The sequence below is a fragment of the Ascaphus truei genome, chromosome 15 (genome assembly GCF_040206685.1).
Source record: "Ascaphus truei isolate aAscTru1 chromosome 15, aAscTru1.hap1, whole genome shotgun sequence".
Taxonomy (NCBI): Eukaryota; Metazoa; Chordata; class Amphibia; order Anura; family Ascaphidae; genus Ascaphus; species Ascaphus truei.
In genome coordinates this window covers 51,216,896-51,228,880 of record NC_134497.1, presented here as the reverse complement: position 1 = coordinate 51,228,880, position 11,985 = coordinate 51,216,896, and the positions used below count along the sequence as shown (strand labels likewise).

At 49.8% G+C, this 11,985-nt stretch overlaps 1 protein-coding gene across 2 annotated transcripts in view; it reads right to left on the bottom strand.

Moving 5' to 3' along the window:
- Nucleotides 1-3,328: 3,328 nt before the first annotated feature.
- Nucleotides 3,329-11,985, bottom strand: part of MATN4 (matrilin 4) — a 100,458-nt gene continuing 91,801 nt past the window's right edge. For both annotated transcript variants that reach the window (XM_075572591.1, XM_075572592.1), the window contains exon 11: nucleotides 3,329-5,805. In XM_075572591.1, coding sequence (XP_075428706.1) covers nucleotides 5,745-5,805 — 61 coding nt within the window. In that variant the 3' untranslated portion in view covers nucleotides 3,329-5,744. The remainder of the gene's footprint in view (nucleotides 5,806-11,985) is intronic.

Below are 11,985 nucleotides of genomic sequence, written 5' to 3'. Positions count from 1 at the left end.
CACACCCATCAGTGACAGGCACTGCCCACCCTAGATCCCCCACACCCAACAGTGACTGGCACTGCCCACCCTAGTCCCCCCACACCCATCAGTGACTGGCACTGCCCACACTAGTCCCCCCACACCCATCAGTGACTGGCACTGCCCACCCTACTGCCCCCACACCCATCAGTGACTGGCACTGCCCACCCTAGTGCCCCCACACCCGTCAGTGACTGGCACTGCCCACCCTAGTGCCCCCACACCCATCAGTGACTGGCACTGCCCACCCTAGTGCCCCCACACCCATCAGTGACAGGCACTGCCCACCCTAGTCCCCCCACACCCATAAGTGACAGGCACTGCCCACCCTAGTGTCCCTACACCCATCAGTGACTGGCACTGCCCACCCTAGTCCCCCCACACCCATCAGTGACAGGCACTGCCCACCCTAGTCCCCCCACACCCATCAGTAGCTGCCACTGCCCACCCTAGTCCCCCCACACCCATCAGTGACAGACACTGCCCACCCTAGTCCCCCCACACCCATCAGTGACTGGCACTGCCCACCCTGGTCCCCCCACACCCATCAGTGACAGGCACTGCCAACCCTAGTGTCCCCACACCCATCAGTGTCAGGCACTGCCCACACTAGTCCCCCCACACCCATCAGTGACTGGCACTGCCCACCCTAGTCCCCCTACACCCATCAGTGACTGGCACTGCCCACCCTAGTCACCTTACACCCATCAGTGACAGGCACTGCCCACCCTAGTGTCCCCACACCCATCAGTGACTGGCACTGCCCACCATAGTCCCCCCACACCTATCAGTGAATGGCACTGCCCACCCTAGTCCCCCCACACCCATCAGTGACTGGCACTGCCCACCCTAGTCCCCCCACACCCATCAGTGACTGGCACTGCCCACCCTAGTCCCCCCACACCCATCAGTGACAGGCACTGCCCACCCTAGTGTCCCCACACCCATCAGTGACTGGCACTGCCCACCCTAGTGTCCCCACACCCATCAGTGACAGGCACTGCCCACCCTAGTGCCCCCATACCCATCAGTGACAGGCACTGCCCACCCTAGTGCCCCCACACCCATCAGTGACAGGCACTGCCCACCCTAGTGCCCCACACCCATCAGTGACTGGCACTGCCCACCCTAGTGCCCCCACACCCATCAGTGACTGGCACTTCCCACCCTAGCGCCCCCACACCCATCAGTGACAGGCACTGCCCACCCGAGTGCCCCCACACTCATCAGTGACAGGCACTGCCCACCCTAGTGCTCCCACACCCACCAGTGACAGGCACTGCCCACCCTAGTGCTCCCACACCCATCAGTGACTGGCACTTCCCACCCTAGTGCCCCCACACCCATCAGTGACAGGCACTGCCCACCCTAGTGCCCCCACACCTATCAGTGACAGGCACTGCCCACCCTAGTGCCCCCACACTCATCAGTGACAGGCACTGCCCACCCTAGTGCTCCCACACCCACCAGTGACAGGCACTGCCCACCCTAGTGCTCCCACACCCAGCAGTGACTGGCACTGCCCACCCTAGTCCCCCCACACCCATCAGTGACAGGCACTACCCACCCTAGTCCCCCCACACCCATCAGTGACTGGCACTGCCCACCCTACTGCCCCCACACCTATCAGTGACAGGCACTGCCCACCCTAGTGCCCCCACACTCATCAGTGACAGGCACTGCCCACCCTAGTGCTCCCACACCCACCAGTGACAGGCACTGCCCACCCTAGTGCTCCCACACCCAGCAGTGACTGGCACTGCCCACCCTAGTCCCCCCCACACCCATCAGTGACTGGCACTGCCCACATTAGTCCCCCCACACCCATCAGTGACTGGCACTGCCCACCCTACTGCCCCCACACCCATCAGTGACAGGCACTGCCCACCCTAGTGCCCCTACACCCATCAGTGACTGGCACTGCCCACCCTAGTGCCCCCACACCCATCAGTGACTGGCACTGCCCACCCTAGTGCCCCCACACCCATCAGTGACAGGCACTGCCCACCCTAGTCCCCCCACACCCATCAGTGACAGGCACTGCCCACCCTAGTCCCCCCACACCCATCAGTAGCTGCCACTGCCCACCCTAGTCCCCCCACACCCATCAGTGACAGGCACTGCCCACCCTAGTCCCCCCACACCCATCAGTGACTGGCACTGCCCACCCTGGTCCCCCCACACCCATCAGTGACAGGCACTGCCCACCCTAGTGCCCCCACACCCATCAGTGTCAGGCACTGCCCACACTAGTCCCCCCACACCCATCAGTGACTGGCACTGCCCACCCTAGTCCCCCTACACCCATCAGTGACTGGCACTGCCCACCCTAGTCCCCCCACACCCATCAGTGACAGGCACTGCCCACCCTAGTGTCCCCACACCGATCAGTGACTGGCACTGCCCACCGTAGTCTCCCCACACCCATCAGTGACTGGCACTGCCCACCCTAGTCCCCCCACACCCATCAGTGACTGGCACTGCCCACCCTAGTCCCCCCACACCCATCAGTGACAGGCACTGCCCACCCTAGTGTCCCCACACCCATCAGTGACTGGCACTGCCCACCCTAGTGTCCCCACACCCATCAGTGACAGGCACTGCCTACCCTAGTGCCCCACACCCATCAGTGACAGGCACTGCCCACCCTAGTGTCCCCACACCCATCAGTGACAGGCACTGCCCACCCTAGTGCCCCCACACCAATCAGTGACTGGCACTGCCCACCCTAGTGCCCCCACACCCATCAGTGACAGGCACTGCCCACCCTAGTGCCTCCACACCCATCAGTGACAGGCACTGCCCACCCTAGTGCCCCCACACCCATCAGTGACTGGCACTAAGCCAACTTACTTGTAGATGTTTTATTGCCTTCCTGGTTGGCCACGATCCCTTTCAGCTGTTGTACAGTATTTGACTGATCTTTGAACAGGATGTACACGTAGTGCGTGTCGCCGCACAATTGGTGTGTACCTTCCCTTCGGCCACCGTAGAACCGGAAGTAGTGTGTGTCGGCGCACAATTGGTGTTTCCCTTACCTTCCCGCGCTGGTTATGTTGCGTGATGGTGGCCGATGTAAGAATACGTCTAAGGTAAGCAATGCACATTATTTTTGAATCGATCGCTAGGGCCCCGCTTTTCGGCGATTTCCGCTTTTCGGCGGGGGCCCGGAACGGAACCCGCCGTATTAGTGGGGCCCTGCTGTAGTTTGAATCATTAGTTGTTTACTACAGTAAATGATTAAAATGTGATTAAAACACTTGCGGTGGGCAATGGGGTCAAAACATAACGCGAGACACATTGGGAATTCTGAAAAAGAATTGACTTTATTGTCCATAAACAGTGGCAGATTCAAATAATAAAAAAAAAAGTATTGGCGTGGAAGCTCTTGTTATGAGAATGGTTTGCACAGGTATCAAAACATTACTATTTAACCCCTTGGTTGCCAGAGGACCGGATTGATTGGTTTTTTTTAATGCGGCCCAAGTCCTTCTGGCAAACAAGCGGTTGACAATCTTTGATATTCCTAGTCTTAGTTTACGGTCATAAAACTATATAATAGTTTGAAAAAAATATACAAAGGCTACTAACCTATTTTCTGTAAGCGTTCTCTTTTTTTCCTGGTAGCTCCTCCATGACATTATTATTTGGTTAAGCCCAAGAACCAATCTTTCTTTTTGTTTTACAAGACCAGTGCCAGTGTATAGTCTCTATTTTGACTGTCAAAAAACCCATGACTGCATTTGCATGTCTTCCACAAGTCCCCTAAACATGTTTCATGTCACCCATTCATGTCAAACAGTGGTTAAGATGAAGGCAATAATTCTGGGTAATAATATACAGAGGGGAGGGGGTGCAGTAGGTACTGTATGTCACATTTTAGCTTCCTATCCATTTTAAAGATTGATTCCCTAGAGCAGGGGCGGCCAACTCTAGTCCTCAAGGGCCAACCAACAGCTCAGGTTTTCAAGATATCCCGGATTCAGCACAGGTGGCTCAGTCATTCTGACAGCCACTGATTGAGCCACCTGTGCTGAAGCAGGAATATCCTTAATACGTGACCTGTTAGGTGGTCCTTGACGACTGGCGTTGGCTGCCCAGCTCTAGGGTTCCTGCTGCATTGCCCATCATGTACAACTGTGGTCTGCAAACTTTTCAGTACGAGGGACACATCGAATATTCTGCACATTTTCCCGGGCCAAAGGAAAAAAAAATCTTTTTATCATTTTTATATATTTTATAAATGAATGAATAAGTTTTATTTGGATATTTTTGGGGTGATCAGTATGATAGGATTCAGAACAAAGGAGAAATGTGACAATTACAAAGAAAAGATGCCGCGCTTCACTGGGAAATGAGGATATATAATGGGCAAAAATATATATATATATTTCAAGTTGTTGCGGGCCGGATAAACTCTTGTGGGGGGCCCGATGTGGCCCCCGGGCCGTAGTCTGGAGACCCCTGGTGTACAACAAGACCTCTACTTTGCAAGTTAATATTTAGAATACTTGTCTGCAGTTTAACCACTGTATGATGTGTGAATAAAGCAGGTTTTGGGAGAACCTGTGGAAAATACAGTACAGATACAGTACACTTTCACCATAGCACTCCGAAACATTAGGGCCCAAATTTACTTAGCGGCACAATGATATAAGACGTCTTTGTGCGCCAGAAGACAGTTTTTACAGCTCATTCTGGGCCGAAGTCGTTTTATGGCATTACTGAATTAAATCTGATTTGATCATCAGATAACCTTGGAAAATACATCCTGGCACCAATTCAATATGCGTGAAAGCCGTCTTTCCCCGTGGTAGAGAAGAGTTCAGTTTCATTCAAATGATTGGGACTAAAATCTTCAACAGCACAAGAAATACAGCTTTCCAGCGTATGGAGTAAGGGCCTTTCCTGGGCGTGTTGGTATTGTAAAGAAAAAAAAGGATTGGTTCTTGGGTTCAGCCAAATTGGGAGGTGCAATAACCACGCGTTGTAGAGCTCATACCATGTGGTAATTGCATTAGCACCATTTAGCGAATGAGATCCTTAGCGTCAGTTTAACAGAAAATAATGCTTTTTGTTAAGCTTCCTATATAGCCCTCAGTGGTCCATAACAAACCCATTAAGACTTGCAAATTAAATGAAACAATGACAGCTACTGTATGCTACTGTAGCTGGAATATGTGAAGCAGCAGTCTTAATTTGTTAAATCAGTGGCTGTATTTGTGTCAACAGAGCACTGCTTTATGATGCATGCGGATCACACTGTCTCACCTGACACATCTCTGGGGCTTTACAGTAAAGTGCTAGAAAAACACAAATATAAAGACGTAAGAAAAGATGTTTTCAAATCTAGAATGGCTACCATAATTGAAGAAATAAAGCGTAGATTGTATACTGCCGTAGTTCACACTCGTATGAAGCATTCTTTACATGTATTGTTGGTTACATCATTTTTAAAGGGGGTGAAAAGCTCAGTTTTACCATACAAAATATATTCTAACTCTATATACCACTAAGTGTTATCTCAATGTCTCAGTGAAACTGTAAATGAGAACAATAATTATAATAATAAACAATCTATTCACATTTATTTATAATATGGATAGCTTTACAACTCTGCTTGGCATTTATGTGTATGCCACAGTTTACAGAATGATTCCACTTGACATCAGGGAAGGGCCAGTAACGGTTCATAGCATGTTCCGGTTCTGCACGGCCGCGCTTCATTTTTTGTTAGCCAGCTGCTTTTCCAAATCTTGCAGCCTTGCTGTCAGCCGAGCGAGTGAGTATTGTCAAAGAATATAATACAAGGTCATATAATACACAGAGAATATCAAATAATAATATTATTATAAAAATAAATATGCACTATTCATACCTCTAATATTTATTTGGTGGGAGAAAGAACACATTACATTTTAAAGCAGCCTTCCTGGGGACCCTTTCTGTTTTCTTTTAAAATAGGTTTCAAGCAGCGGGTCTCCGGAGCATAACTGCGTTGATTTCAGCTCCAGGGACCCCCTGCTTCCCAAGATGTTTACCTCCGTAGGGGGTGCCGGTATCTGTATACTGTTTAATGTCCCAAACACGCTGGCCAATAGGAAGCCACAATGGATGGTGTCACCGCTTCCTATTGGCCCACAGGACTTGGGACATTTAAGCCGCCATTTAAGTCTCCATCTTTGCTGATGATACTAAATTGTGTAAGGTAATAGAATCAGAGCAGGATGTAATTTCTCTTCAGAAGTACTTGGAGAGACTGGAAACGTGGGCAGGTAAATGGCAGATGAGGTTTAATATAGATAAATGTAAGGTTATGCATTTGGGATGCAAGAATAAAAAGGCAAATTACACATTAAATGGGGATAAATTGGGGAAATCCTTGATGGAGAAGGATTTAGGAGTTCTTGTAGACACCAGGCTTAGCAATAGTGCCCAAAGTCATGCAGTAGCTGCAAAGGCAAACAAGATCTAATCTTGCATCAAACGGGCAATGGATGGAAGGGAAGTAAACAAAATTATGCCCCTTTACAAAGCATTAGTAAGACCACACCTTGAATATGGAGTACAATTTTAGGCACCAATCCTAAGAAAATACATTATGGAACTAGAGAGAGTGCAGAGAAGAGCCACCAAAGTAATAAAGGGGATGGACAATCTAACTTATGAGGAGAGACTAGCTAAATTAGATTTATTTACATTAGAAAAGAGGCGTCTAAGAGGGGATATGATAACTATATACAAATATATTCGGGGACAATACAAGGAGCTTTCAAAAGAACTATTCATCCCACAGGCAGTACTAAGGACTCGGGGGCATCCCTTAAGGTTGGAGGAAAGGAGATTTCACCAGCAACAAAGAAAAGGGTTCTTTATAGTAAGGGCAGTTAAAATGTGGAATTCATTACCCATGGAGACTGTGATGGCAGATACAATAGATTTGTTCAAAAAAATGTTGGACATCTTTTTAGATAGGAAAGGTATACAGGGATATACCAAATAAGTATACATGGGAAGGATGTTTATCCAGAGATTAATCCGATTGCCAATTCTTGGAGGAATTTATTTTTCCCCTTATGAGATATCATTGGATGATATGACTCTGGGGTTTTTTGTTTGCCTTCCTCTGGATCAATAAGTAAGTATAGATATAGGATAAAGTATCTGTTGTTTAAATTTAGCATAGGTTGAACTTGATGGACCTGTCTTTTTTCAACCTCATCTACTATGTAACTATGTTAGCCCAAACTAGCCCAGCCTAAGCTACTACAGCACCCCATTCTGAGTTATTTATCTTGGGAATCTGGGGGTCTTCAGTGCTGAAATCTACGCGGTTCAGCTCCGCAGACCCCTGCTTCAAACCTATGGGGGAAAAAACAACAAAAAAGTGTCCCCCTGAGAGGGATACTGTATGTGGGAGGGGGTGGGGGGTCTTTCTGACCTTATTGACCCTTGGTGGAAAATACCAACCACTGGAAGATATTGGCAGCCATTGGACCACTTTGTAATTGGGGAATACAGAATGAAGGAGGGAGGGCTCCGATGTTGAAATTCAAAGGCTCCCTGCACCTTTATGTCCAGCCCCCTGTATTGCACAATTGCAGATTAGTCAATAAGCATAATAAACAACGATAAGTCATCAATTTAAGTTCATTTTATCGTGTTGCATTAAAGGAGCAATACCTCCCAGTAGGGATGTACCGAGTACCCGGAATTACCCGGTACCCGGCCTTACCCGGCACATTTCCAGCTACTTGGACATTACCCGGACCCGGCAACTGAGAAGTGGGCTCGGCGCCGGGTAATACCCAGCATCGGGTAATGTCAGGGTAGCTGAAAATCTTATTACTTACCTTTCAGCCGGCGTGGGAGGTTGAGCGGAGGAGGAGCGGGCGGGAACGGAGATGGAGCAGAGTTGGGGGGAGCGGAAGAGGTGCACTGCAGAGGTGGAGAGGAGGAGCGAAGGTGGGGTGATTGGAAGAGGAGTGGAGGTCAGGAGGAAGCGGAGGAGGAGCGGGCGGGAACGGAGGTGGAGCAGAGTTAGGGGGAGCGGAAGAGGTGCACTGCAGAGATGGAGTGGAGGAGCGGAGGTGGGGGGGGAGCAGATGTGGGGCGAGCGGAAGAGGTGCAGAAGCGGGGATGTCGGGGTCACTGCGGGGATGTTGGGGTCACAGCGGAGATGTTGGGGTCACTGCGGTGATGTCAGGGTCACAGCATCGTCGGTTCACCGGGAGAGAGGTGAGAAATTCTGCCAGAGGTGGACCGGAGGTGAGGAGGAGCGGAGGTCGGGCAGGAGCTGAGGTGGGGCGAGCGGCAGAGGTGGAGCGGAAGTGAGGAGGAGTGGAGGTGGGGCGAGTTGAGGTCGGGAGGGAGTGGAGGTCAGGCCGGAGCGGAGGTGGAGTGATTAGAAGAGGTGCAGAGGAGGTGAGGAGGAGCGGAGGTGGGGCGAGAGGAAGAGGAGCGGAGGTTGGGAGGGAGCGGAGGTTGGGTGGGTGCGGAGTTGGGGCGGGCGGGAGCAGAGGTGGAGCGGAGAAGGGTCAAGCGGGAGCCAAAGAGGAGCGGAGGTTGGGCGGAAGAGGAGCAGAGTTGCGGAGGTGGGGCAGGCAGGAGCGGAGGCTCACTGTTGGGGTGCGGCCGCTGAAGACACCTCCAATGCTGCCAGAGGATCGCTGCTGCTTGTCCTAGATGTCGCCGCCACCCTGCAGGTAAGTGACAAACCGGGTAGCCGGGTACCCGGCCGGGTAGAACCATTGATTTTGGCCGGGTACTCGTTACCCGTTTTTTTTTTTTAAATCACTACCCGGTACAACACTACCTCCCAGGACCAAAGCAAAGTGTATTAATAGCCACATACATGTTTACATCTGGGTGATTGATGCATTTGTTACCAAAATGTGTTTCCCATAAGTATTTTTAAATAATTGAAGTTTGTTTCTAAACACAGTGAGATGAGACTTGGTAGGGGTTTAATTTCCTCTATCTGCTCCTCTGTCTGATGTCACTGTGTGTTTAACAAGAGTTTGCACAGGCAGAGCCCCCTCTGACACGTTCCTAAGAGGACTAGAGTATCTCTTCAAGTGCAAATCCCACCGCAGCCGCTCGTGGAATTTACAGATAATTGTGGCATGAAAGAACGACGCGGCAAATGAAAACACTAAAGTCAGCAGCGACTCTCTTACCAGGAAGCAATCCGCATTCTCCTTCCGTTCCCACGAGGAAGTGGCCCCTGTGATGAGGGCCATTGTGACTCAATTTGATAGACTTTTTTTTAGGCTTGATTGACACTCACAGTAAACATGCAATTATTTTTAACATTTTTTTTAATAGAAACAAAATATGCTTTTCTTTTTTTTCTTGCCGGGCATATTGAATATTATCCCGATCCTTCTTTTTTTTTTATCACTACAGATGTAGACAGACTCATTGTTTCCGGAGCTGACCGCAACATTGCTTCTTGATTGGACCCTTTGCAGCGTTAACCCTGCAGTGCCGGGGCAGCTGCATCCCTCATCTTGCCCCATGCCAGAGTCTGGCCATATCTTTATAAATATCTCCGTTTTTTTACTCACTGTTTATCTTATAGAAAATGTTTGGTTCAACCAACCCTAGTTGTAGAATTTCTACATCATGCAAAATGTTTGGTGACTGCTCCCGTAGACTTCGCAACCTTTAAAGAAGGGAGTTAGGGGCACTTGTGATGGGGGATAATGTTCACCAGGAAACACCATGTTTCTGTGGCTCACCGAGTGATAGGAAGCTTAGAAACGCTGACATTGCCGGCAGATAAGAATGACTTGACCCACCTAATCTGCCTATTTTTATATCAGTTGTGAAACCTCAGACCCAATTAGATGCTTTGTTTCCTTTTATACTAGGATAGCCTTGTGTCCATCACAATCAGTTTGGAATTCTCTCACTGTAGTAGTCTTCACCACATCTATTGAGAGGCTATTCCATGAACCCACCACCTGTTACAATAACCAATTACTTTCTCACATTTCAGCTACACCCTGCTTCAGAGCATGTCCTTTTTATCCCACTCAGGGTGGCCAACCCCAATCTTCAAGAGCCACCAACAGGTCAGGTATTAGGCTGTGTTTATAGTGCTGGCGACGGCGACGCGACCAATGATGTCACCCGTCGCTGTCGCCACCCGCGTAAATTATAATTTAATTTTCAGCGACGTCGCTAGCGACAGGGTCATTGATTGGTTCAGAAACAATCACATGTGGCGACAGTCTCTGAAAAATCAAATTTACCCGGCTTCCAAATTTTTGGTCGCTCCATCACTCCGTCACTCCGTCGCGCTTAATATAAGCGGTCGCAATGTAGTCAATTGTTTTGGAGCGACGTCGCGTCGCCATCGCGGGCACCATATGCGCAGCCTGAAGGATATCCCTGCTTCAACACAGGTGGTTCAGTTAGTGACTGAGCCACTCATTGAGCCATCTGTGCTGAAGCAGCAATATCAGTACAAATCAGTCAATCCGCGCTCATGCTTCCTAAAATGATGATCTCCCCTTTTGCTGCTGCTCCCCTTTTGCTGCTGGACCCCTCCTTCACCAACATCCACCGCGGAGAAGCTCCAACGACGGATTATCCATGCAAAAAACAAAGGCACAGAAGCGCACCTAGGGTAAAGATTCATGTATTTAAAAATACAATAACAATTGCAAGTAGTAACTTACTGATGCAGCGGCCTTTATTCAAACACTTCACGCGTCATGTACATCGGAATCATGATTTGAAACCGCGGGATGAATTCCAGCCTTCCCGCACTAAGATGCGAGCGCGGCGAGTGGAGAAAAACGATTTTTTTTGTTCTGGCTTTTAAAAACATGAAATTGACACAGTAGCACAGTGACACAGTAACACAGTGACACAGTAACACAGTGACACAGTAGCACAGTGACACAGTAGCACAGTAACACAGTAGCACAGTGACACAGTAGCAAAGTAGCACAGTAACACAGTGACACAGTAGCACAGTAGCACAGTACTGTACACATTACAATTCATCCATTTTATTGAAAACGAAGAAACAGAATCCATGAAATTCAAACAAAACATCCGCGATAAGCGCGGGTGCCTGGGGCTATTGGCCGCGTTCATTCTGCGTGGGGAACAGCAGAGAACTCAAAATCGACGCCGTGATGTGTTCGAATAATGGCCGCTGCATCAGTACATGTGAGTTAAAATTAATCCAGTAGTCAAGGTACAGTGACGTCTGACACAAGCTGATGCAGGACCCAAGGGTAGACGCCGAGCTAACAGATCAGTCCCGCGCGCTGGGACGAACTGGCTCGGCAATACTCCGATGTTACTTCCGGGTTGCGTCCTCTCGCGATACCCGTAAGGAGTAGTCCACCGCGATCGCCGTGTCTCTACAGCTGAAACACTACCCCCGTTGGAGCTGGCTAGATGAAAACAACTCAAGGCTCCGTGGTAAGGTCAGTGGCAACTGAACAGCTAAGTGTCTGTCCTGTACAGTAATGGCTCCGCAACGCTTTTCACACACTCTGGTGCTTCATCAGGCGTTTTGGAGCGACGTCGCATCGCCATCGCGGGCACCATAAGCGCAGCCTTAAGGATATCCCTGCTTCAACACAGGTGGTTCAGTTAGTGACTGAGCCACTCATTGAGCCATCTGTGCTGAAGTAGCAATATACTTAAAACCTGACCTGATGGTGGGCCTTGAGGACTGGAGTTGGCCAACCCTGATCTAGCACTTCTCGCTCTCTGAAATAAGATAAGAACCAGCTCGAATACCATCCTAGCCTTTGTTATTAGTGTAGCCATGTATCCTCTTGGCTACTAATCTGCCCAACCTAACACATAAGCCCTGGTGCCAGCGCAGGCAGTGTTAGGCCCGGGCCATAGAGGTGTGGGGAGAGCGGAGGCGCGCTAACGCTGAGGCTCGCCTGCTTCAGTCAGCGCGATTGCACGGACTTGTAGGCGAGCCAG